Source organism: Drosophila innubila, chromosome X, assembly GCF_004354385.1.
Source record: "Drosophila innubila isolate TH190305 chromosome X, UK_Dinn_1.0, whole genome shotgun sequence".
NCBI classification, from domain to species: domain Eukaryota; kingdom Metazoa; phylum Arthropoda; class Insecta; order Diptera; family Drosophilidae; genus Drosophila; species Drosophila innubila.
Genome location: NC_047626.1, coordinates 24,024,488 through 24,050,527, shown reverse-complemented (window position 1 = coordinate 24,050,527; position 26,040 = coordinate 24,024,488). Strand labels below are relative to the sequence as shown.

General features: G+C 35.0%; 2 protein-coding genes across 4 annotated transcripts; one reads left to right on the top strand and one right to left on the bottom strand.

Annotated features, from left to right (window-relative positions):
* The first annotated feature begins 44 nt into the window (after window positions 1-44).
* LOC117788985 (molybdenum cofactor synthesis protein cinnamon) lies at window positions 45-3,523 on the top strand. The gene is made up of 8 exons (XM_034627960.1): window positions 45-169; window positions 241-1,037; window positions 1,097-1,275; window positions 1,337-1,606; window positions 1,664-1,822; window positions 1,891-2,053; window positions 2,959-3,060; window positions 3,128-3,523. The coding sequence occupies exons 1-8, from the start codon at window positions 139-141 to the stop codon at window positions 3,269-3,271; spliced, it is 1,845 nt and encodes a 614-aa protein (XP_034483851.1). The 5' UTR covers window positions 45-138; the 3' UTR covers window positions 3,272-3,523.
* Window positions 3,407-24,730, bottom strand: LOC117788995 (uncharacterized oxidoreductase SSP0419). Of its 3 annotated transcripts, none has more exons than XM_034627971.1 (4): window positions 24,546-24,730; window positions 24,028-24,134; window positions 4,661-5,433; window positions 3,407-3,996 (listed from the first exon to the last, which is right to left on the bottom strand). In XM_034627971.1, exons 3-4 carry the CDS (start codon window positions 5,421-5,423, stop codon window positions 3,788-3,790), a joined length of 972 nt encoding a protein of 323 aa, XP_034483862.1. In that variant the 5' UTR covers window positions 5,424-5,433; window positions 24,028-24,134; window positions 24,546-24,730; the 3' UTR covers window positions 3,407-3,787. The 3 variants fall into 3 exon arrangements, with proteins under 3 accessions (XP_034483862.1, XP_034483879.1, XP_034483870.1); XM_034627988.1 differs by having other exon boundaries at window positions 24,028-24,145; window positions 24,559-24,730; XM_034627979.1 differs by having other exon boundaries at window positions 24,559-24,730.
* Between the last annotated feature and the right edge of the window lie 1,310 nt (window positions 24,731-26,040).

The following is a 26,040-nucleotide window of genomic DNA, read 5'->3' as shown; positions in this document are numbered from 1 at the left end:
CTAAAAATGCTCAAAACGCGTTACCCTCAAACGGTCAAAGCAATCGAAAACTTTTTGTTTGAGTGCTAAACGCTTTATTAAACAATTTAATTGGTAGTAGCAAGTGCTGGAATCAACAGAGCTTATATAAATGCCGCCATGGATGCAATTACGTTTGGCGTATTGACAAGTAAGCGACAATTCAAACTGGCAGAAAGTTTAAGTTTATTTTAACGATTGGCTGCTGCCTGTCTTTCATAGTTAGTGACACCTGTTACCAGGAGCCGGCGAAGGATCGCAGCGGTCCGCGTCTGGTGACGCTGATACGCGACTCCTTTGACAATGCCCAAGTGATTGCCAGTGTGCTGCCCGATGAGCGGGATCTCATACAGCGGGAACTGCGCAAGTGGATCGATCGAACGGATGTGAGGATCATCATAACCACCGGCGGCACCGGCTTTGCGCCGCGTGACGTCACGCCGGAAGCAACCAAGCCGCTGATCGACAAGGACTGCACTCAACTGACCCTGGCCATTGCCCTGGCCTCGCTCCAAAAGACCAAATTCGCGGCATTGTCTCGCGGCATTTGTGGCATTGCCGGCAACACGTTGCTCATGAATTTCCCAGGCAGCGAGAAGGCTGTCGGCGAATGCTTCGAGGCGGTGCGGGAACTGTTGCCACATGCCGTCCATCTGATTAGTGAGGATGTTCAGCTCGTGCAGCGCACACATGCCGAGGTGCAGGGCGCAATCACAACAAGTACGACAACTACGACACAGCAACGACTCCATCGGGATCATGTCTGTCCACACAAAACAGGCGCTGGCAACGATGTGGACCGCAATTCGCCATTTCCCATGCTACCAGTGGATCAGGCGCTCAGCACCATCATGAGCGTGGTGCAGCGGAACAACAGCATCTGTCAGCAACTGGAATCACTGCTATCGCCAGTGAATATACCCCCGTTTCGGGCATCCATTAAGGATGGTTATGCCATGAAGTCCACTGGGTTTTCGGGCACCAAGCGTGTGCTTGACTGCATAGCAGCCGGCGACAAGGTAATGTCTATTTTCTATTTTCTATTCCCTCTTGCTCATCAGTTGCTATCCACTCAAAGGTCAATCCACATCCGCTGCAGGAGGATGAGTGCTTCAAGATCAATACGGGAGCACCGCTGCCCGAGCATGCCGACTGTGTGGTCCAAGTGGAGGACACCAAGTTGCTGCAGCGCGACAAATATGGCGAGGAAAGCCTGGTTGACATTTTGGTCGAACCCAAGGCTGGTCAAGATGTGCGGTGAGCTAACCAACTGATCAGTTATATATAACGACATACTAAATATTCATTCACTTGCCAGATCCATTGGATATGATCTGCAGAAGGGCGACAAAGTGTTTCCCGCCTTCGATGCCTCACCGGTTGTCACCAAATCCTTGCTGGCCTCCGTTGGCTGCCAAATGCCACTGCGCAAGCCCAAAGTGGCCATAATCTCAACTGGCAGCGAGCTGCTGGCTCCCAATCAGCCAACAGCAGCTGGTAAAATCTATGACTCGAATACAACCATGCTGGAGGAGCTGTTGCTCTACTTTGGCTTCGATTGCATGCAACAGCATGTCCTGGGTGACGAGTGAGTCAATCGCATTGCTCAATTGATTCCCTAACATAAATATAATCTGCTTCTTAGTTTGGACAGCATTGAACACACGTTGTCTGCTCTCTTTGAGGCTGTCGACTTTGTGATCTGCAGCGGTGGCGTCTCAATGGGCGACAAGGATTACATTAAGCCTGTCCTGCAATCCCTCAATTTTCAGTTACATTTCGGACGCGTCAATATGAAACCAGGGTAACATAATATCTATCATATCTATCACATAACAATGTTGTATCATGTTATTTGAATTTAATTGACAGCAAACCAATGACCTTTGCCAGCAGGGAGAACAAGTATTTCTTTGGACTGCCCGGTAATCCCGTGTCGGCTTTTGTCACCTTCCATCTGTTTGCGTTGCCCGCCATTCGTTGGGCAGCGGGATGGGAGCGAGCCAAGTGCTCCTTGCCCGTGGTCAATGTGACGGTAAGAATCGAAATAAATTGTGAAATACTCTACTCTCTTATCTCGACATTTGAAGACCTTGCGAGAGTAGATTAGCCAACACACTCGCAATGTGACAGACAATTGAGATTCATTTGCTTGATTTGATCAATCAGTTTCCATTTCCATTCCCATTTCAATTCCCATTCTCATTCCTATTCATAGGTCCGTCAGTAAATAGCCTACAAACAAATTTACCGGCCAATTCTATGACGACTTTTGCCTTATCTCTTCTAGTTTCTTTCACAAGTAGCGATAAGAGCGCCGCCTTAAAGGCTTTCTTCAACTTGTTGATGTTGCAACTTGCTTCTTTTTTTACTTGTGTGCTATCACATACGAACCTGAACAAATACAGCTGCAATTATTGTTTGACTAATACTTAAGATTAGCTAAACTATGTTGCTAGATAAATGTTGGTAAAAAACTTAAAAATTTTGTTTATGGCAGCGAAGAAGCTTGTTGTTATTCTTGAGCAACTGCTGACTTGATCAAATTTTAGGTAGTATTTACAATCGAACATTCCTTGAGTGAACCAAAAAATTTAAATTTATTATTTTAATTTGGATTCTTAATAATAATAAAGTCTTGGAAGCTTTAAATGGTTCGGACTTACAGACATTTTAATAAAAACGTTTCGGTTTCGGCTCTTCGAAAAAATTCATTTCGGTTAGAGTTTCGGTTGTGGTACTAAAAATTATACGGATAGTTTCAGTTAACGTTTTCGTTGTTATTTTCTTAAAGGAATCAAATTTATATATTTTTTTCTAATGAAAAAAATGTGTGGAAACAGAGAAATAAGTAAATAAACTTTGTAGTGGATTGAGATTTGCCCATTGATATCTACGGCTATTTATTCTAATTTATCTTTTCTATTTCTATTCTAATAGCTGCTCAATGATACCATCGATTTGGATGCACGTCCCGAATATGTGCGCGCTTCCGTGACCAGCATTAAAGGCCAGCTCTATGCCAGCGTCAATGGAGACCAGGTAATGCAGACAAATGATTCATACTCCCATTGATATCAGTTTCAATAAGTCTTGTTACCATTTACAGATCAGCAGTCGACTGCAGAGTATTGTGGGTGCCGATGTGCTCATCCATTTGCCGGGACGCTCGGCAGAGAAGCACTTTGTGCGAACAGGTGACATCTTGAGTGCCTCCGTGTTGCGCTTCGATTTTATTTCAAAGTACGAATAGTTGAAGAAGCACAGCGAGTCTCAACCTAAATGCATCACAAAAATTATCACAAGAATAAAATGGCAAAGAAAACAGTCTTTATATTTTGTATATATACATATACATACAGTTATATATATATATATATTTTTGATATGTTTGTATATTATTTATTGTGTATAAATCGTAACATTATGTATACGCAATGGTTGCCGCCAAATCCCGAACCAGGCAGCGTCTACAACAGGTCTACAAATAAAATGCAGCATAATGTAAACTTGTCTTTATAAAAAAAACGTAATCATAATCATAATAATCAGCAAAAAAAATGTTGATAAAAAAATGTAAGTAGATCGAAGAGTTAAAGATACAGATACGAATACATAGATCCAGACTCGGATACGGTTACAAATACAGTTAAGATAGAGAAAGAGACGTAGATTGTGCTTGAGTTACATATGTACAGAAATTATTGTAAAAGACACGCAAATAGTAGCTTCAATCAATTGTTTGCCAGCTCCAGTTCCGGCTTCCACTTTAGACGGACTGCGTGGCAGCCTCGCTGGGTCGATGGAGGCGCAACGAGGAGCGGCATGGCAACGTGAATTGATACTTGTTGTGGGAGAGCAACGTGTAGCGCTGCTGCGGCGTATAATCCCAGAGCGCCCGCTCGATCACCTGCAGGGCACTGGCACTAAGCACATCCGCCGTATACTGGGTGGGAGCACCGGGACACTGTGAGATGGCTACAAAACGGGAATTGAAAAAAAAAGATACTTTGATTAGTTTCGTTAAACACAATAATGGGCAGTGATTCTCTATAAGCATATTTACACATTATCCAATGGGTTGAATTTTCAACTTTCAGTATAAACTGAGAGTTAATTGTAATCTTGACATTTATTTATATATATTTTTTGTCTGTCAGTTATTTGAGATTTCAACAATAAAAAATGGGCTTAAGTAAAAAAAAATTGTAATTAGGAATGGCAAATAAGGAAAAATGTAATATGTAAAATATACAAATTCTTTGAAAAATAGTAAAAACAAGGGTTAGAAAAATCAAAGCGACTCTTCTTAATATTTATGAATTAATAGATTTCGATATTTTTGAGCTCTAAATGTTTTTTTTTGTTCACATTTCTCAGTTTTAGCTTGTGTAGGTTTCTTGAAATTGTTTTTTTTTAAATGTTTGTATTACTTGGTTAGCAAAATCTGCAAAATCAAACAGAACTAGGAAAAATAGAAGTATTAGATTTTTCTAAATTAAAAAAATGGAGTGTGTGTTCTAGTTTAAAATTATTCACCCTTTTTTTGGAATTTTTTTTTTTTTTTGTTATTATGTTTGTGTTTTGGAAAAATATGGGAAATTCGCTTGAGGTACCATGGACTTTGACACTGGACACTTACTCTGAGCAACTGGCGCCTTGTAAAGCGACTCGACGGTCATGCCACATGTGTCAAGTGCCACAATGTTGACACCATAGGGTTGCAGCTCCTTGCGCAACTCCTCGGCACACTTCTCGACGGCCACACGGGATGCATTGAAGGCGACCAAACCATCGCCTCCCATACTTGCACCTGCTGTGCTGCCGCCCAGATAAAGAAGACGACCGCGTGTGGGACGAAGGAAACCGACAAATGCTTTTGCCACACGCAGTGTACCCAGAATGTTGGTCTTGAGCATGTGCTCCCATTGTTGGACATCCTGTGACTCGACACGACCGCGATAGACACTTCCGCTCGTGTTGATGACGGCGGCAATGCCACGTTCATTGGCATTCAGATGGGCGCCCATGGCGATGGTTGCCTCACGCAACACATCTTCGCGTGTGACATCTAGTCGCATTGGAATGATGGTGCCACTAATCGGCTCCTCGCTATATTCCCGTATCTTCATCCAGCCACAAAGCAATTTCGCCGGCAACGAATCTCTCGCCTCCTTCATTCCGGCAAACACCCGACATCCCTTATTCGCCAGATACGTGCACAGTTGCAATCCCAGCGCTGTATCCGCACTGGTGACCAACACCACACGGCTCGGCTGCTGCTCCGCATTGCACGCCTGACTCTCCTCCCGCACCTTGCATATCAGATAGATCAACAGCGCACCGGCGATCGAGAAGAGCGCCAGCAGCTGGAAGGCCAACACCAACATGGTCATTGGCTCCATTATGGCATCTCTGCAACAAACAGAAAAAAAAGTCAATTATAACCTGTTGGATTTTCACTTTTGAATACAGCTTTTTATATTCTATAGATATCAATATGAATACTTTTTTTAATTACATTTTTTAAAATTCGAATTAAGATTTTAATTAATAAATAAATACAAACAATATATATTCATTTTGTACTAAAGTGCGCGAAAGAAGTAAATGGGACACTACGTTGTAAGGAATAACAACTTAACCTTTTAATATATTTTCAAAAAACAAATTATTATATAAACTTAATAATATTATGAATAGATTTTAACATATTTAAATAAAAAAAAAATTGGGAAAATTAAGAAAAAAATTAAGACAAAATATTCTGAAGCGAAATAAGTAACTGGGACAAATTCATTATTTGTATGTCAAAACTTAAAAAAAACAAAAACAAAAATTTTTAAACTATACCAATATCTTAAATAGAACACCCTTTGTTGTTTAACACCTTCACTATCCGTCCTGGCATTGAATTGACCAAGTTTTGGAGCATTTGTATGTCCAATTTCTCCCATTCTCGCATAATGGCTTCTTTTAACTCTTTTAGAGTTGAAAATTGCTTCCCGTTGGCATAAACCCGTTGAGACAAGATACCCCAAAGATTTTCAATCGGATTTAGGTCCGGGCTGCGTGCTGGCCACTCTAAAACAGGAATTTGGGACTCCTTAAAAAAAGCCTTAGTGAGCCTTGCGGTATGGATGGGTGCATTATCCTGCTGAAAAATCCAGGTATCACCAAATTTATCCTCTCCAAATTGCACTAACACACTCCAAGAGCTCCACATAATTTTGTGCAGTCATTTTATGCGTTATAAAGCACATGGGTGTCTTTCCATTGAAGCCGAACGCAGCCCATATCATAAGTGATCCTCCGTGGAAATTTCTGGACACGTGAACTTTTTTTGGGCACCGTAAATCGCGGTAATAATAGCAGTAGCCATCAGGGCCGTCTAAATTAAACTTTTTCTCGTCGCTAAAAATTATATTTTCCCATTCAGTATCCCAAAATTTATATTTGTTTGCAAACTGCAATCGAGCAGCTTTGTGCCTTGGCAGTAGTTCCGGTTTTAACAGTTTTTTTTCATACGAAACATTCTCGGAACACTTTAAAATTTGTTGTACACGTATCGTAGATATCGGTAGAGACAAATTGCTCCGTATTTGGGATGCGCTGATATTTTCCTTGACCGCTAGATTTTTTATTCGCCTTTTGTCCCGGTTGTCAACCAAGGGTGGGCGCCCAGAACGGAGTTGTTTCCCATGATTTTCAGGGTTCTTTATTAATTTTTCCACCGTATTCTTATTTCTGCCAACCTTGTCTGCAGTTTTGCGTATTGACATCCCCGAATCACGCAGTTCCAAGATTCTTCCACGCTCGATATCCGTTAAACGACCAAAACTTTACATTTCTTAACAAAAAAAGCCATTAGGAGCTGTTATAAGTAATGAATTTACTTAAAACTTACTTATTTTTGTTTATTTTAATATTTTCAACAGAATTCAATATGAAAAGTTCAAACTCCACGTGGTTAACCAGTCGCAAATTAAAACAAACTAATCTGTCCCATTTACTTATTTCTTTCGAAAACTCAACATTGTCATCTATAAATAAACATAACGGAAAAGTCTTGCGGTACTTTTTCGAAATTTTTTGCCTACCGCATAAGCACACTATAATCGAAATATAGTGGGAAGAGAGAAACCCAAGAATTGCATCTTACGGTTAATACAGGGTGCCAAATGTTTGTCCCATTTACTTATTTCGGGCACTTTATTTGCATTGTACAAAGTATTTTTTAACCTATATAAAATAGGCAATATTGTGTAATATTAATATTTAATTTTATTGTTATAGAAAAGAAGCTAGTTTTAGGATGAAAAGACAGCTTTACATCCATATGCCACTTATTTGTGACCCAAAATACCATTTGTAGGCGAAATATGATTTACACTCTTGAATTTGGTTTAAATATTGAATGGAAAAACCTTTATCAAGGTCACAAAAGTTGCTTAATTTAAATATTGAATTTATGCACAATAATAAAATATTTTTAATTTTAAATCATAGTCTTATTAAGCAATAAAGTTGCCAAAAGTATCTCGTTTGTTAAATTAATATGCGATGAAAAATGTAGTTTAAGGCAATACTTATAAAAAAAAGTATCTACATTAACGTAATGCGTTTATTTTTGGCAGAAAAAATATAATTTCAGGCAGTCAAAGTTAAGATTGTATTATGTTAATATTTCTAAAAGAATTAAATTTATTAAATATCTTGTTAGGTTTAATAACAATAATTATAGGTTTTTTATTTTAGAATATGTATATCTTTCTGAAATATACTCAAAAGCTGCAACTAAAACTCAGGAATAATCATTATTTTTGAGCAAACAAATAAAACTCATAGCATTATGATAATTTCTTGAGATTTATTTTTTTCAAATTAAAAGTAAAACTCACGGTGTTAGTTTGACCAAACAACTTGAGTTTTATTTTTGTTTAAAAAAAATAAAACTCATGAAATAATCATTATGCTATGAGCTTTATGTTTATCGCTCAAAAATAATGATTATTTCTTGAGTTTTATTTTTTATATAAAATATATTGATTATCTAAATTTAAAGATCATAGTGAAATTGCATAAATTACCCATATATATATATATATATTTCACGATTATTTACAGTTACTAGAAGTGAATGATTTTTTCATTTGGAAAAAAAAAAACAAAATAATCATTATCTACTGTCCCTGGAATCAGCTAATAAATCGTAAAATTTCTTATATGTAAACATAACTGGTTATTAATTGAAGGGCGTATTTCAATTAAATTTGTAATACAAATAAATTCAAGTTGTTAAATCATTGCAAAAATCTTATGAAAATTCTAAAGAGTTTAAAGACTTACGAAGTTGATTACAGAGACTTGAAAGCAATTTAAAATACTTATTCTGCAGAAGAAAGTGCGTAAATGCAACGCTTCGTGGAACAATATATATATTATCGTCGTTTAATTGCGTAACGGTGCCAAAGGCGGATGTAACGCTGATATTATATGAGCTGGGGCAGGGGGAGGGGGTGTGGCAGTGTGGGCGGTCACAACAAATATGGCAAAAGCATTTCCCATTTCCGTATGTCAACAACAGAAGAAACGTCGTCATGCGTTGCACCCGCTGTGCAACTCAATGAAAATGCCACCGGAATATGGTCGAAACAGTGGCAAGAAGAAAAAGAAGAAGAAGAAGGAGAAAAAGATAGGTGAGTGCCATCCATGCACATGCAACTGCAACGTGGGGCATGATGTAAAGATAGGCAGACAGATACAGGCCACTATAAAATGAATCTTCAGCACAGGATGGTTTTTGGGTTGGGTTTACGGACTTAAAATTTTGGTTTGGGGTTACAACAACTTTTACTTTGAACGTCATCGTCGTCATCGTCTTCGTCTTCGTCTTTGTCTTCGTCTTTTTGGCGCGTGCAGTGAAAACTTGTGAAGCACGTAGACATAATTTATTGCCAAATGCACGAAACTTGGGGCTGGACACGCACTGTTGGCCACGTGCAGAGAGCCAAAGTCAGAGGCAAGTCGTATACTCGTATACGGTCTGCAATCCGCTTGAAAAGTGAAGTCTCTTTCGATTTCTGCAGCAAAAGCGAAAGAGAGAGAGGGAGAGAGAGCGGGGGGAGGGAAGTTTTGGTATGGGGGGTGACGCCAACTATGACCAAACAGACGGATAGACACACAGACAGTCTGACGTTACTAACTGCCTCGTAAATTGTAAAATTTTGAAGTGAAAAAAAAACGCAATAATTAAACGAATCAAATGCGAGACAAAAAGCAAGACTTAAACTAAGACTAACTAAAAATATAATAAATTATATAGTAATTTACTTGGTTAAAGTAATGCTCACGTCGCATCGCATCGAATTTTTTGTAACTTAAGCTGTCGTTGTTGCACACATAACACTGCACTCATAATTGAAGTGAAAATAAACATTAGATACATTTTTATATGTATCTCCAAACATCAATATACTCTTGTAAAGCCTCTCGAGTTACAAGCTCAGTCGCTTGTCATTAAATAATTAGATTTAAGACGGTTTCTGCTGTCACCCTCTTAAAAATACTAAAATAAAGCAAACTAACATTGTTTCCTAAAAGATATCTCAGCTCCAAAAGATATATTTTCAAAAAAAAAAAAAATTTATTAGTATGGTTTTATATGATAGAGCTACATGTATAAAATTCATATAAAAAACTCTTGAAACTACTTTCATATAAAATTTAAGTTACAGAAAATAAATATAAATAGATCGATGTGATTTCCAATCTATGAGATCGTCAAAGGATTGATAGATAAACAGTTGAATAGATAGATGGAAAGACTGCATTGAAGATTTGGTAGATAGCTAAAGAAATATATGGATACTTAGATAGATACATAAATAGCTTGATTGAAATATAGTGTAATATAGAGATATATATTAAGATAAATAAAGTTGCAAATAGATAGACAGAAAGATAGATTAAGAGATGAGCATATAGTTAGATGGACAATATATCGATTAATATATAAATAGAGAGATACAATTATAGAGAAAACAATTGATATGTAAATATTAAATAGATATAGTCAGCGTTAGATTTTTTAATAGATGGGTAGATAAATAAATAGAAAGACTGAAACATAAATAGATAATAAAAGAAGAGCCTAACAGATGGATACATGGTCTGATAACATAGATACATAAATCAATATACAAATGCCATACAAGGATGGATAGTTAGAGTTATAGATAGCTAGATGAAAATAAAAATTATAGATTGATAGAAATGAATTCATATGTTAGTGTATATATTTAGAAGATTAAATAGATAGATATATCGATAAAATTTTTAGATGATAAAAATAAATAAAAGGAAATATAGTTGGGTAGATTGATGGATAGATAAATATATAAATTCATACAGTAGCAAAGCTCTTGGCTGCTTAAGCTCAAACTTTTTAAGCAATTAACCAAATTTAAGCGAATCGAATTATTTTCTAACTTGTTCTTATTTTTTAAGTTTGGTAATATCATGTATTTAAGTGGCAATCGCTTAGCGGCTGCCACAAGTGGCGTCGTTAAGTGCAACCAGTTATGTGGCAGTTGCAACTGCAATGTTGACCCAGTTCTGTGGCAACTGGACTCGTTCAATTGAACCAATTGGAATCGTCGATGCCAATTGGAATGTCAATTGGAATAGGCAGCTTTAAGTTGCAGATTGGCCATTAGCATAATGCGGTGCATTGCATAACCGACAGACACATAGTATGCGTCGTGTTGCATCAACGCTGTTGCATGTTTGTTGTCAGTTGTTGGTTATGTCAACGGCAAGAGTTGAAAGCGGTTCTAATGCGGTTCTAACAAGAAAATCGGTAAAATGCGCAGGCTTATGCATGTCGTGTCGTGTTGAATCGTGTCGTTACGTGTCGTGTCATGTCTTGTTTAGCTCTTCAATAGTTTGAAGGCACAGCAACGACTCAGTTGACTTTCAAGTTGACCAAGTTAATTGAATTGCCGTTGCCATTGATAATTGATAATTGAAAATTGACAATTAACAATGCATTGAACTTGTGACATGTGACAAGTTGCCAGTTGCAAGCGGTGACTGTGTCAGTAATGAGCAATCTCAATCCCAATCTCAATCACAATCTCTATCTCAATCTTATTTAATTTGCTTGTCGCTGATTGCAAATCTCATCGGTGAATGGAATGCCAACAAATGATGGACAACTTTGCAGACAAGCTAAGCGCCATGACAGACTTAAAGATACAGATACATCTAGAGTTAAGGATGCAGATACATGTACAGCCAGAGCCAAAGATACAGATGCTGATATAGTTAAAGATATTTAATGCAATACGTGACATTGCTTCTCATCACAATGAGATAAGTTTTAGTATAAGCTTTAAGCTCTGCTCGACACGTTCTAAAGAGCTTACAGCTTAAATTAAATTCGAGTTGATACTTAAATAAAAGGGTTTTCAGTATGTCTTAACATTTTCTGTAACAATTTTAATGAGCTACAATCCAATTACCAAATAAATCCTAACTGTGCTTAAAGCTCTTCTATTTTAAGACAATATGTAAAATGTACTTAACGATCGTATATCATTCTTATAAGTCATATTTTTGAACACTTTCTGGGCTGTTCAAAATTTAATTTGCATATAATCAGATCCATTGTAAACCTAAATAGACTTTAAGCTCTAATGATTTTTTAGCATTTTAAAAAAGTTCATTTTACGTTATTTTTTAAATAATGTGGTGATGTGATTTTGATTGTTTTCACTGTTAAGTAGCTTAACTACACCTCTAGCTGAGCTTAAAGCTTCACTAATTTTAGTTAAATTAAGTTTAAGATGTTTAGTAATCCTATAATTTCCATATCAAATTCCTTCTGAAAGTCCATTTATGAAATAAATTGTTGGATTCAGCTAGACTCTTTAAATAATAATCCCGCTCTATTATAACTTTGAGGTTATGTTTGGTCATCTACCTGTTGAGTAAATGATGGTTCATTGTTTGTTTCCCAGAGTTTGTTTGCTTGCCAAGTATTCGAGTTTTCGTATTCATACATATTCATAAATATGTACATATGTGAATCCATTCACATAACACAAACAATTGTTGTACTGTTTATTTCCTTTAATGATAATCTCAAAGCGGGCCAACTTAAAAAAAAAATCAACGCTAATTGAAATGTTTTTGAGTACAGCTAAATAAAGTTAAGATAAGCCATTGTCTGGTCAGGGGAAAGGAAATGGAATAGCAGGTAGAAAAGTTAAAGAGAGAGGGAAGAGAGAAAAATTTGGAAGCTGTTAATGCCTGCGGCAAGGGAAACGAGAGGTATACAAAACAAAAAGACAGATAAAGATACATTTGCAGATACAGATCCATTCATGTCTAGCACAAATACAACCACATATATATCGCATATTTGACATAGTCATCAAGTCAAAGTCAGCCACAAATTAGCAACTTTTGCATAGAACTAAAGATACAACTTAAGTTAGAGGCACAGATACAGATAGAGATATATGTACAATTAGAGTTACACAGATACAAAGAGACTTGACTCTTTAGCTATGCCAGCTGAGTTCAAGTGTATGTACCTTTTAGTCATTTCAAGCCAACTAATTTTCTGCACATGCCGAGACACACAAAGTGCGGCTCATTAAAAAGATACAAATGTATCTGCGGGCCAATGCGCAGCTGCCAATGTATGTGTGCGTGTGTATGTGTGTCAGAATGTATATTATGGATCATATATGGCAGACATCAATCACATATCTTTTGGATTTTGTCAAAAGCAAAGATATACAAAAATATCAATTAAGTAATGTTTTTTTCTTCTTATTTCTAAGCTAACCTAAATTTTACTTCAACTAATATCAACTCTGTTGCAAAAATTGAGCTGCATTAAATATACTAAGTATCTACTCAAATTACAGAGTATGTATATTTTAAGGAAGAAAAAAAAAACTTGACTTTATCAACTTACCCAAAACTTAAGCAGAACTTACACTTCAAAAATTTTAAATTTATTTATATGTATACCAAAAATACAGGGTATATTATAGTTGCTGTTTTGCTTGCTTCACTTGACTGACAAATCATTCATTTGGCAATCACTTGGAAAGCACTTGAACATCAACTTTCTTGAAGACTTCAAGCTGTCCGCATAATGAGACTTTAATCTATCATCAATGAAATAATAATGAAAAGCAATAATGTTAATTAAACGGGCTGTCTGACAAGGCAACAACAACAAAAACAAACGACAGCAACAACAAGAGATGATGAATTGCAACCCACTGCGTATACGCAATATTTTGATTATAATACTTGTACATATGATTAATAATAAGCATCTTTTGCCATTGGGATAAATATGGATGTGGATATGATTATGGATGCCAGTTGTGTATGCTGTGAGACAAGGCTGACATATTTGGGTTGAACGCTAACAACAACAACAAAAACAACAACAACAGAAATAACAGCAACAACAATTGCTGCTGAAATCGCCGCAACAAATCGGCAAATGTCGCAATTAACATATTTTATAGGTATGTGCGATGTATGTATGTGTGCGTGAGTGTGTGTGTATGTTGCTAACACACCCTGCACAACATGGCTGCCATGAAACCATAAAACAAACAAACAACAACAACAACAAATACATATACAACACGACTTTGGCAGATATGTGAGTAATACACAATTTTGACACGACGCAAAAGAAACAAAAATTAAACAAAACTTCAAAAATAAACGTTTGTTTTAATGATTAGAGATACCAAGTTACAAGCTCACAACTCCTCCCCCCCACCCCTTAAATCAGCAGCAGAGTGTGACCAAGAGAGAGTGAGAAAAAGAGACACTTGTAAATGACATAAATCTGCCAGTTTGTTAAAATTTAAATCGCTTAATTATTCTTGAAAATAAAATAATTTAACTAAAGCCTTCGCTTCAATTTCCTTTGCTTTTTCTAACTCGAAAGTGAGAAACGGGAAGAGAGCTTGTCTTTCTACCTTTTAATTCATCAACTTTAAATTTTATATGTAATTTATTACAATAAATTTTGACATCAATATTTGTTTTTATAATAATTATATTTGTTTTCGTTAGCATTGTTATTTTCCTGATAATTATTTTTTAATGTCCTATTACTTTTGTTATTTTCATTATTATTTCTAATACCATCATCATTTTCATTTTAAGTTTTATTATTATTATTTCATTGTAATCAACATTTTTCCCGTCTTTAATTTTAATATTAATAATTTCATATATTATACTAACTTATTACTCACAAGCTTGCTTCTATATCATCATGAACTCATAAAATTGTCCAATAAAGTAAATCCCCAAAAAAAGTAAAAAAAAATTTGAAATATTTTGATTATTATATACCACTTGTAGTCTATAAACATTTCCTGAAAATTGCAATAGACTATCAAAATTATGCGTCTATATAAAATTAATGCAATTTCTGGTATGAATTACAGAGTTATAATCGACCTATGTATACATAGAGCGTATTGGGCTATCTTCGAGTTGTATAATACGAGTAGAAACTGTACCAAAATAAAAAAAAAAAAACTGATTATATCTTCCGATATATTTCGTTTACTTTGCAACATAAATTGCAATTGTAATTGGTTTTACAGCACTGGAATTCCATTAAAAAATGGATGGTATGGTGTAAATAGCGAAAATTGTTTATTAAGTGTGCAAAACAAATGTGGAAAGTGAAAAACTCAACACTCGCCATAGACAAACCGCAATTGCAAATGCTATTATTATTATTATTATTATTATTATTCTTTTTTTTTTTGGATCGCATTGCAATTGGATAGTATTGTATTGTCTTGACTTCGTTTTGGTTTTGGCGTTTTGCCGCGCACGAAATTGGCTAATTGCCATAATTAAAGAATCGATGCAAAGAAGAGATTGAAATAAAAGCAAAAAATAAAAAGAGAAATAAAAAACTTATTATGATCGTGGCAAGCGAAACGAAACGAAATGAAATATGAAACTCGAGTAGCCCAATTAATTTGCACCTCATGCAGCAACAACAACAATTGTAATAATTACAGGCAGGAATGCAGCAAACATTCAGATCTCGAGTCTACGATACCCTGTAAAAATCTCTTCTATAGTTCTATATATACTATATATTTATATTCACATTTATTCAAGAATATTATGTTTATCAATACTTGTAAATTAATAAAAAAAAAACTGATTTTAGAACAAATATATTCGCCAATGTGTTTATTTAATTTTTTAGAATTTTTATTTCTCGATAAACTTTTAAGCAAAGTTAAGAATGTAAAACTTCTAATCCGATCATTATAAAATTTTAAGCTTATCTTAAGAATATAAATTATATGCTTAAGTCGAGCACTGCAGCTGAAAGGAAAAGTAACCAAAAATATAATATTTAATTCTTATATATTTTTTTTTAAATTTAAATTGATTTATTTATTTAAAGTATTATTTGCTCTCGACTCGATAAAACAAAAGTTATATCTTTCTTACATACACAGTAATAATGCTCTTTTATTGCACACCCATAACAATTACAGGGTATGCAAATAATACTATTTAGTTAAGATATGGCAACAGGTGCCAATAGGTCGAAGCCAGTTTTGCATTCAACGAATTTACATATGCCGAGCATGTCTTTAAGTAGTACAAGTATCTTTCGTATATGGACACTCGCATAACTCAGCAATTTGTTGTTGTTGTTGTTGTTTTTTCTTTACTTTTATATATAGACTTTTTTTTTTTTTTGGTATTTTATGTGTGGTTTGTGTTTTTGGCTCATTCGCTTGGCGATTTCTTTCGGTTTAACACATTTTAGACACGCATCGACACAAGTGGAGACTTGTGACTTGTGAGAGCGCTAATTTAGCTGACAGTCTCCACTTCCCTGCTGTCCACTTTCCTCCCTTTTACCACTCCTCAGCTTTTGGCGTCAGTCATCCCTGGCCCACCTATGTGTGTGACCTAAATACGCGTATCTAAAGATGTTTCCAGACCAAACAAAAGGTGAAAATATGCAGATATCTTTCAGTATCTGTGCTCTCTCTCTGTCTCTCTCTCTGCGGCTCGCCCTCTATTTTTTTTAGTGTAGGCGCAGGTTGTTGTTATGAAATTCAATATAGTTATAATGCTTTGGCTTTGGTTTTTATTTTTGGCTTGACGTTAAGTTTTCGGCTTTTGTTTTTTTCTCTTTTAACTTGAAATGCATTCCGTTGACGCTTCAGGCGTCACGTCGAGACGTCGCTTCGCGTCGTTTCAGGGTTCACCTACTTGTTCGAGTACGTTCCCTACACTCGTCCCTGACGATCATTAACAAACGTGACCAGCTCAACTCAATGATCTCTGCAATTGCAATGTGAACGATCTTTCAGTTTAAGCAAAATACACAATTTGAAACTTGATTCTTCAACTAAAATGCGAATAATTTGTATACTTGAAAATTATTATTAAGAGTATACTATTCTTCGTTTAATTTAAAATAATCTTTAAATGACAGCTAAACTTTAAAAACTTTTTATAAAAGAAACACTATGAAATCGCTGACATTGTTGCTTTGAAATCTAGGCGAAGTGTTTAAATTAAATTAAATTAAGTAAAGTAGTAAAATTCTAAAACCAAATTATGGTAATTTATAAGATAATAATACATAAAGTTAAGCTGAGTATAATAGAAATGAGTTAAGTTTTAAACAGGCGTCGACTGAGTTGAAGTTATAGAATAAGGTTGGATTTAGGGTTTTTGAAACAAGATATGATAGTATTTTATAGTATTATACATATATATATAAATTTTTAGCAACTTTGGATACAGCTGAAATATTTTTACACTTCATAGCGCATTTTAAGGTACGAATATTAATAATGTGCATGATGACGACGCTACTCTCCTCAGTTGACTGTACAAAAGCAACCACAACAACAACCACAACGAAAATAACAACATTGTGAGCAACAATAACAACAAATAAACACTTGGCAATTTTCACTGAAGTTCGCTGAACTCTTTAAAGCGTTTAGTTGTCTTCGCTGTCTTCGCATTGTCTTCTTTGTAGCTGCTGATCATAATGATGATGGTGGGGGGAACTAAACACTGATTGTATTAGGCCCGCCTCCCAAGACTATCCCCCTCACCCCCTTCTGTCTCTTTTAACGAAGTCAAAGACAACCCTAATGCTGTCCTTGTCCCTTGTCTGTCGCATTTTCAAGTTCAACTGCTGTGAATAAAAGTGATATAAACAATAATAAATGTGAGCATTTTCAACGCTTTCCTTTGTCAACAATCGGGGTCTTGAGATTAGATCATCGTCGACGAGGTGAGCTAAGCGCGGGCGTTGACGATGACAACACGATTCCAACATCGCCCAGCGGATGACAAATTACAGCTTTGAGATGACACTCGGCACATGACAGTAGACAGATGTCAGATGTCAGTGTGAGTGAGAGCGCTACTTAAGAATCGGATTTATTTGTAGACTCGCCTATCTCAAGATCTATTTAGAATGACGTCTAAATGGGCTTTGAGCTAAGTGACTCTTTTACAGCAGCTAGTTATTAAAATGGCCAAGCAACTACTTAACTATAGAGCTGATTCTTAAAAATTTGCGGTTATTTAGTGCAGTTTGTGCTAAATAAAGTCACTAAACGAAAGAAATGTCAGTATTTTAATAAAAAAATAATTAATGGAAAAAAGTAGCTGTAAAACGTTACTAATAAATACTTTACTGACAAAGCATTAAATAAATTGAGAGAAAATTTGACTTTATGTAAGTAAAAGGTTAGAAAAGTTGATGTTTAAGTACAGTATTTGTGAAAAGTTTCTAAAAAAAAAACCACCTAAATGTTAAAAGTGTAAGGTTACTATATGTATTGCAAATTTCAGGTTTATTATTTTTTTAATGTTTATTCCAATTGCAAATTCTTACTGTCTAAGATCTAACCAATAAGTACAGTAGGCCCAAATAAAGTTGGGTTATAAAGAAATTTGTACTAAATAAGTTAGAAATTTGAGAATATGTATTAAAATGAACACAAAACCATTTGAGCAAACTATGTATGTGGGTTATAGAAAAATTTTCGAAAAGAAATCTACATTTACAGCGGAAATATTTAACAGAAGAATGTGACCATGAAGAACAATAAAATTAAATTCAGCCGAACAAAACGATGTAAAATGGCAAAAACAATAAATGCTAACAAAAACAGACAGTATAATGTTGATTTACGCAAAGAGAAGAAAGCATTTAAAGAATCTTAAGAATTCATAAGACTGAAAGAAATTAAGTGGTTAATAAAGCTATTGAGTATAGTTTTGAATGGGTTGATGCATGATGTATACTATACATACAAATATACATATATATGTATGATTGGCATGTGCATTTCGTATTTAATCAGCTTAAACTATGCTATAACTTCACAAGCTCTCTTGGTTATTTCTCACAAATCGCATGTCTCGCATACGTCACAGCGAATCGCATTATCATTATCGCATATATGGAATTTGATGAGGTAATATTTAGTTAGTATGAAGGTTTACCCTCATGCGGCTGGAATACCAATACCACGAGTACTCGTACTAAATCACATTTTCACACGCTCCTCGCACCGCATTTCTTTGCTGTTTGTTGTCGCCTTTTTCAACACTTGAAATTAAGTTGTTTTTCTTTTTATCCCATTCGAGTTGCTCTCTAGCGATGATACCGGCTTTTGGCTGTACAGTGTACACATGTATAGTGTATGATTTAGAGCCGTTTTATTGTTCAACTTGACTGTTGTCAATATTATTATTATTACTACTATTATTGTTGTTGTTGTTGCTGTTGTTGTTATTTTAACTGTTGTGGCTGAATTTGATCGTTTTGACTGGACGCTTAATCGCCTATTACCAGATATTACCGCATTTTGTGCGCCTCCAGCGCTTTCTCATGTTAATGAACAGCCCTCGTTCGGCGCTGCTTTTTATGATCTCTTTTACGATATAATATTTGATCAATTATGCAAACTATCGACTAGACATGCTTTCTGTTTAAGTGTGGTCTTTTCTATAGACTCTATACACACACAAATACGCATACAGACACGTATACACATGCAGAAACACGCACAGACATGTTTTTGCGGAGCGGAAACCCAATTCTTAATTGTCGGATTCTGATAATTGCATGATTACTGCTGTAGTTCCCATTTAAAACAAAAAGAATAACAGAAAACAGTTCGGCTAGATGATACTCTGTAGATATATAATTCTAGGGTAGACATAGATACTAAAACAAGTGGCTTCAGTGAGCTTTTGAACAACTTCTGCGTTTATTATGCAATCGTGCTGAAGTTTTTAAAATTCATAATTAAGATATTACAGTTTGGTTAGCCACAATGTTAAAATACATTTGTATGTTTTTTACAGTTTTCTTAAGTTAAAAGAAGCACTCCTTAAAGTTGATAGATTCGAAATTGCGCTTTCAGTCATTTTCCGTCTGTATGTAGAATCGCCAATTGGAAGTGTGTACCAATTTTAATTGCAGTTTGCATTTAGCTGTTGTTAACGTACATTTTCATTCTCATTTTTCATTTTTTGTTATTCTTTTGTTTATTTGTTTTGTTGTTTCTTGAAAAGCCATTGCAATTGCAGTTGAAAAACTTAACGCTCCATTCAGCTTTAAAATTGCTTTGTGCTACTTTCAAGTTATTTTTTTCTTCTTTTTTTGTATTTTATTTACCTTCTATTTCTTTTGCTTCTCTTCTAGCTAGACTGTGCTATTGTTTTAACTGAGTTTTTTCTATTTTTTTTTTTTTTATACATTTTTTTGCATTTTGTATTTCTAAATCGTCAATTGCATTTAACAATGAGTTCAAACGAGCGGCCAAGTTGCATTTGCAGCAGGTGGGGAGTTTGAGAACTCCCTTTGATGGGTATTACGAATATCTGGTACGTAGTTAAGTGGGTGCGATATGATTGCTACGGATGTGCAGCCATTTCTTAGAATGTCACGACAGTCACGTTCCACTAACGTGAATCACCCTCATTCCTCTCTTTTTCTTCATTGATAACCGCAATACAATTCAATATACTTGCCAACTTTTTAGTGCATTGATTTAAGAAAGAAATATTTGAACAAAAAATTAGAATTTCACAAAACATATTTAAATAACGCCTGACTATAATATTAAACATGTTTGATCTCTGAAAAATTCAAAGATTTATGACTTTTAAAATTTTACATTGAATTGGTTTTTTTAAATTAATTTTTAATGGGAGTGCGTTAAGTTTCAATGCTGAGTGTTGAGGCAGTTATAACTGGGAGTCATCAATTTAGTCACACAATCGCCTATACCCCTCCCTTCAGCCCACGCACACACGCAAATTGCAAACGCGTCAAAAAAATTAAAATTTTAAATTAAAAAAAAAAAGAAAAAAATTAATATCATAAAATAAACACTTTCAAAAGCATTGCAAATATTTATTAACAATCAAAATTAGTTGCTTAGCTTTGCCTATTGTTTTTGCTTTAATTGTTGTATTTGTTTTTGTTGCAATTTTTAATGTTGTTATTAACTGCCAAAGTCGTAGGCTGCGCGTACGCCTCAAGAATTATAATCACTTGTTTTCTGTCTTTATTTTACTATTGTTTTTCTTTTTCTTTTTTTTTAAATTCATTTATTGATTAATTAATTGTTGCTTATTATTAATTTTTTGTTGCTGGCAATTTGAATTTCCATTTCAATTTGATAGAAAACAAAAATGATTTCGTTTATGGATTGCAAGCTGTCTATAAATAGATATCTATGCGAATTCAATTTCAATTCCGGGCGCTACGACTGAAGCTGAAACTGAAACTGAGGTGGAACGGAGTGGTGTGCAAGGGGGAGAGGGGGACTGAGAAATGGGGAGCTGCTTGGGGGCATCCACCCAGGCGTCCTACATGGCGTTGTTGTTGTTGCTGCCAATTATGGACACAGTCGAAGACGTTGTTCGATTTGAAATTTCACTTTTTTCCCCCCTCTTTAGTTTTATTTTTTATTTTTGTATTTGCTGCGTTTGAACTTTTTTAGTTAGTTAGTTGGCTTTTGGAGCGTACTGCAACTAGCTGGGGCAGTCAGGCTGCAGCATGTGGCAAGTGCATGGGAATAGGATGAATTGCAATATGGCTAATAGCTAGATCCGCTCCAGCAACAACAACAAATGCAACAGCAACAACAGCAACATCATGTGAGCCAGCCAAGCAGACCAAAGTTATAATTAAAGCTTCGCTTTCACCTCGACGAATTGTCGAATACTTAGGAGTACTTACTGTCCCGAAACTACTGTAAAAACAAAAACAACAACAATATTCACTTAGAATGCATTAGTTGAGCATGCATGACTTGATCTTACTTTGTATGTCTGTACTAAACTAACACACAGTTGCAACTATATCTTGATACAATTCGTTTAGTGTTTATCAGTGTTAAGTGCAGTGTTTATTGTCGGATCTTAGAAAACTTTGCAAATTAACAAGCTAAAATAATAAAATGCAATTGGGCAAAAAATCAAGCTTCTAGCTTTTAAAATGCGATTGTAAATCGTTTTTTATGAATTGCGAAAAAAGACGGAAATTTGTAGAAACTAAATTAAATATTATTTGATAGGCAGTCTGCATTCAAGAAAATATTAGATGTACTAACTTGCATTGTTTAATTTAATATAGTTTTTTTTAACTTTCGATACTGACAATCACTGGCTAAGAATCAATAAGCAGTTTTACAACACTTAAAAGCCAGCATATTTGATGTCTACGCTGTTTGCACTGCTAATAATGGCTGCTGTCTGGGTGGGGCCAACCCACTGGGTGGTCACGGCTGTGGGTCAAGCCCCTGCCCTCTATTCCACTTGCCCAAGTCAGCACTAAAACTACAGAGACACGCAGTAGTAAAACAACTAAACAGAAAATTAAATAAAGCTGTCAATTCGCCAGAATGAAGTTGAGACACGCATGTAGATTTTATGCAGATACAAACACAAAGACAGAGATACAGACACAATCTTTGAGATAAAGATACTTGGAGTCAAGACAAGCTGTATCTTCACGTTGTCTATTTGTTTGTTTGAGCAATGACCTCAACTGTTTGTTTACTTTTTTCTTTTGCTTTATTTAATTTATGTTTTCTTTTTTTCTTATATTTTATTTGTGTCTTATGCGTGCTTGGAATTTTTTTGAGCTGTTTAGTCTCCAAATGTGAAGCTGACCATTTTGAGAAATGCTTTGAACAATGCTCAACTGTGGCTGTGAAACAGTCGTAATAGAGATCAAAGTTCAGCATAAGATCAACTCTATTTCCATTTACATTTCCAGGTAAAGCATCTAATCATGATCGAGTGTTCCCGCTGACAGCTCAAGAAAGACTCTTTAGTCTGTCTATTCATTTAGCAGGAGCTCACAAAATGTTGGTCAAGTGCTTTGATTTCTTGCTGACCTTTCGAGAAACTCATTTGTTTGTCTATACCCTGCAGTCGATTGAATTATAGGGCATAGCTGTTTTGACAGACAACTCAATCAAAGCGGGAAGTTTTTAGCAGTCGAAGTCAATTATTTCACATGCGAATTTCACTCTTTGTTTGTTATTCAAATGTTTTAATTTTGAAAATGTGTATTTTCATTCAAATGTGAATAATATTTTGCTTGCTTTTTTGAGACAAAGAAACAGGTCAACAAATTTACAACACACAATACGTAATAAATGGAATTGAATCTTTTAAAATTACCAGGTTTTAGTACAATTTTACCATAGAAATTGTAAGTTTGGTAATTGTATATTGAGACTAAAGCAAACAAATTTTTAATAAGTTTTCGGATGAATTCAAGTTTTTGAAAGTCGAAACAGAATTTTAAAATAAAGCAATCTTAAAATTTTAAGAGCAAAACGGTATAAATTCAAGTACGAACTTACATAGTTTTAGAATGACATATTTTTCTAAGTGTATGATCAATAAAGTAGGTAAATTAAAAACAAGTTAATGTATTATATAGTTTTTATTATTTAACAATTTTATTTTAATGTATGTAAATCAGGGACCGTAGCAACAATTAGCAATTATTTCAAAATATTAATTTAAAAGTTACGAAATAACACTTATATTTTAATTTTTAATAAAAAGTAATAAGATTTAATTATAATTTTTAAAGTTAAAAATAGGGGTCAAGTACTAGATTTACTTTAAATATAAAAAAATATAAGTTAAATTACCAAAATTTAAAAATATTTTTTATCTATTCATTGTGCTACTGTAAACTGTGCATTATAACTGAGTCTGTAATCTGTATTAATAGAGGGTATCTCTGGGCATCAGTTCAGAATTTGCATAGCTTTTGCTTGTTGTCCAAGTATTTAAAACAAGAACTGTCCAATACAATGTTTTTATACCACATTCATTTGCATACAGGTATTGTTGCTGCTGTTTATTTAACTTAAGATTGATGATAATTCCAGCGTTTTGGCACGAGCGAGACACACGATTTTTTTTGTTGGGTCCGACCTCATCTTTCCCCTCCATTCTTTTCAAAATGTATGCGTAAGCAGGTGAATCAGGTGGAGGGGGTGAGTAGAGGGAGGGTGAATACGAAGTGGAAGCCCCCCGCTGTGGAAATGCTTATGTGACATGTTGTTGGTTTGGTTATCTCATCGAATCGAAGCTGATACGAGACGCATTTCGAAATGCAACAAAGGTTAATCCAGAGGACAGCCATTGTTATCGAACTTATCGATAGGTTATGCATCGCTGGGCAGGCAGACGGCTATCGATTTGATTGAATGCCGATTGTTCCATTGAGTTGCTTTGAAAGTTAAAACTTCATTGACATTGACTTGACAAGGTGCAGGGTTAAGAGGGGGTACGAGGCGAACTGGGGACGGCTTACTGTTCCGTTTTTCAGTCAATTAAAATAATTTATATATCTAACATGAGAGTGTGTGTATGTGTGTGTGGACTTACCCTTGATAGAAACGCGTGCGGCAAAAGAAGATCAAGTTAAACTCCTTGTTTATAATGTGTCTCTCTCTTTCTCTCTTTCGCTAACTTGCTGTCTCTTGCTAAAATCTCTAAAAAAAAACTTTATAATGTAAACAAAATCAAAATACAACAATAATTCAAACACTGAGCGAGTTTTTATAGCCGCATCTTCAGCTCAAGACGTGGAGGGCGAAACAGAAGAGGCAACCATAAAAAATTAATAAATAAATCGTTGATAAATGCAAAAAAAAAAAAATTAAAAAAAAAAAACAAATAAATGCTGGCAAATTTTTGTTTGCTTTTTAAAACACGCTACGACGCGTACGAAAACAAAAACAAAGTGTTATTTAAAAAAAAAAAAGGAATAAAAATAACAACAAATCACATTTAAATGGTCTTGAGTAGCTTCGGTATGTGGAATGTAACCGTACAAGTTTGGTTCGGTTTCGGTTTCGGTTTCTGTTTTTGTTTCTTCGTTTTGTTTTTGTTTTTCTGTTTACCAATTTCACGCACAGTTTGACCGCAACTTGACGATTCGTGTTTCGACTGCGAACGACGACGACAGCGACAGCGACAGCGACTGCAATTTCGGCTTCGTCGGCTTTTGACTTCGAATTTATTCGCTCGCGTCACGCAATTGCCGCGACTTAAAACTTTTCGACTTGGCGCGTTGAGTTCGAACCGAAGACTGTCTGAAAGGCAGCTGAAAACAGAAACTGAGCTCAAACTACGCCAACTGTGCGGCGCAAGCTCTGCTGCTGCGCAGCCGCTTCGTTAAGTTTCAACGAAGGCGAGCTTCGTCTTTCGCTGCGGCATTCGGCAATCTGCTGCAGGCGACAAAATGTCAAATCAACACGATCGCCATCCACATCGCTATGTGATCCTCCTCAGCTTTAGTTTCGTGTTTTTGCCAATATTCGTTGTGGTTGTTGTTTTCCTTTTGGATTTCTTAGTTTTATTAACTGGTTTTACATTTGCTTTTTTTTGCCGTTCGTCCCGTTGTGCCAGTTTTTTGGCCATAACGAAATCATTTGCCAAATGTAACTACAAAGTGTATTTGAAATATGCAACTGACAACGACTCACAGCTTTGGCACTTTATAAATGTTTTCAATGAATGCGACTCACTACAAGTGTGTGAAAATGTGGAAAAACAAGAGTAGCAAAAAAAAAAAAAAATTCAAATGATTTACATGCTGATTTAATTGGAGGTCGCTTTGCAATTAATGAGGAAACATCTTGTTAGTTGTTTTTGTGTCAATTTTTTTTTTCTTTTTTTTTGTATTCCTATGTTGTATCTGTAGCATTAGGTTAAAGAATCTGAAAAGCATAATACATATAAATATCTGTATGTATTAAAGTTAAAGTTAATAGTTTCGAAATCATTAAAATCATTTAAGCATTAAAATCCAAACTTAGATCCAAAAAAAAAACAAACGTTTTTTCCGAAATTAATTAAATTTGAGTGCAGAATGATTTTAGAGACCAAACAATGAGCACAATGATATTCCGTTAAAAAATCGGTACAGTTTTGAAAAAGTTATCAGTGTTTAAAGTTGTTTAAGCCCTTAATCTAGCAACTTCTCATCAAACATCTCCCAATCAATTTTAAAGGGTTTGTTTAGTACTAATTATGATCGATTAAAAGTGTAAACATGAGATTTAAAATTTTCAATTTTCGAAATTCCCAAGGGGGGACTCCTTGCATCAAAATCGAAGATCTAGAGGGAAACATTTTTTTTTACCGAAACTAATTAAATTATAATGCAAAATTAATTAAGAAGCCAAATATCATTGATCAATGTTATTTGTTAAAGCATTACGCTTGAAAATCGGTTGAGTTTTATTAAAGTTATTTTAAGTTTCAAGATGGTCCAACTTATGACCAAGCTACTTCACAAGTCAGTCTATTTGTTTTGTTTTTGTTTTTTTAAGTAAAAAGAAAAAAATATATACTTACAGAAAATAGGAATTTTTTTTTAAAAATAGTACCAAA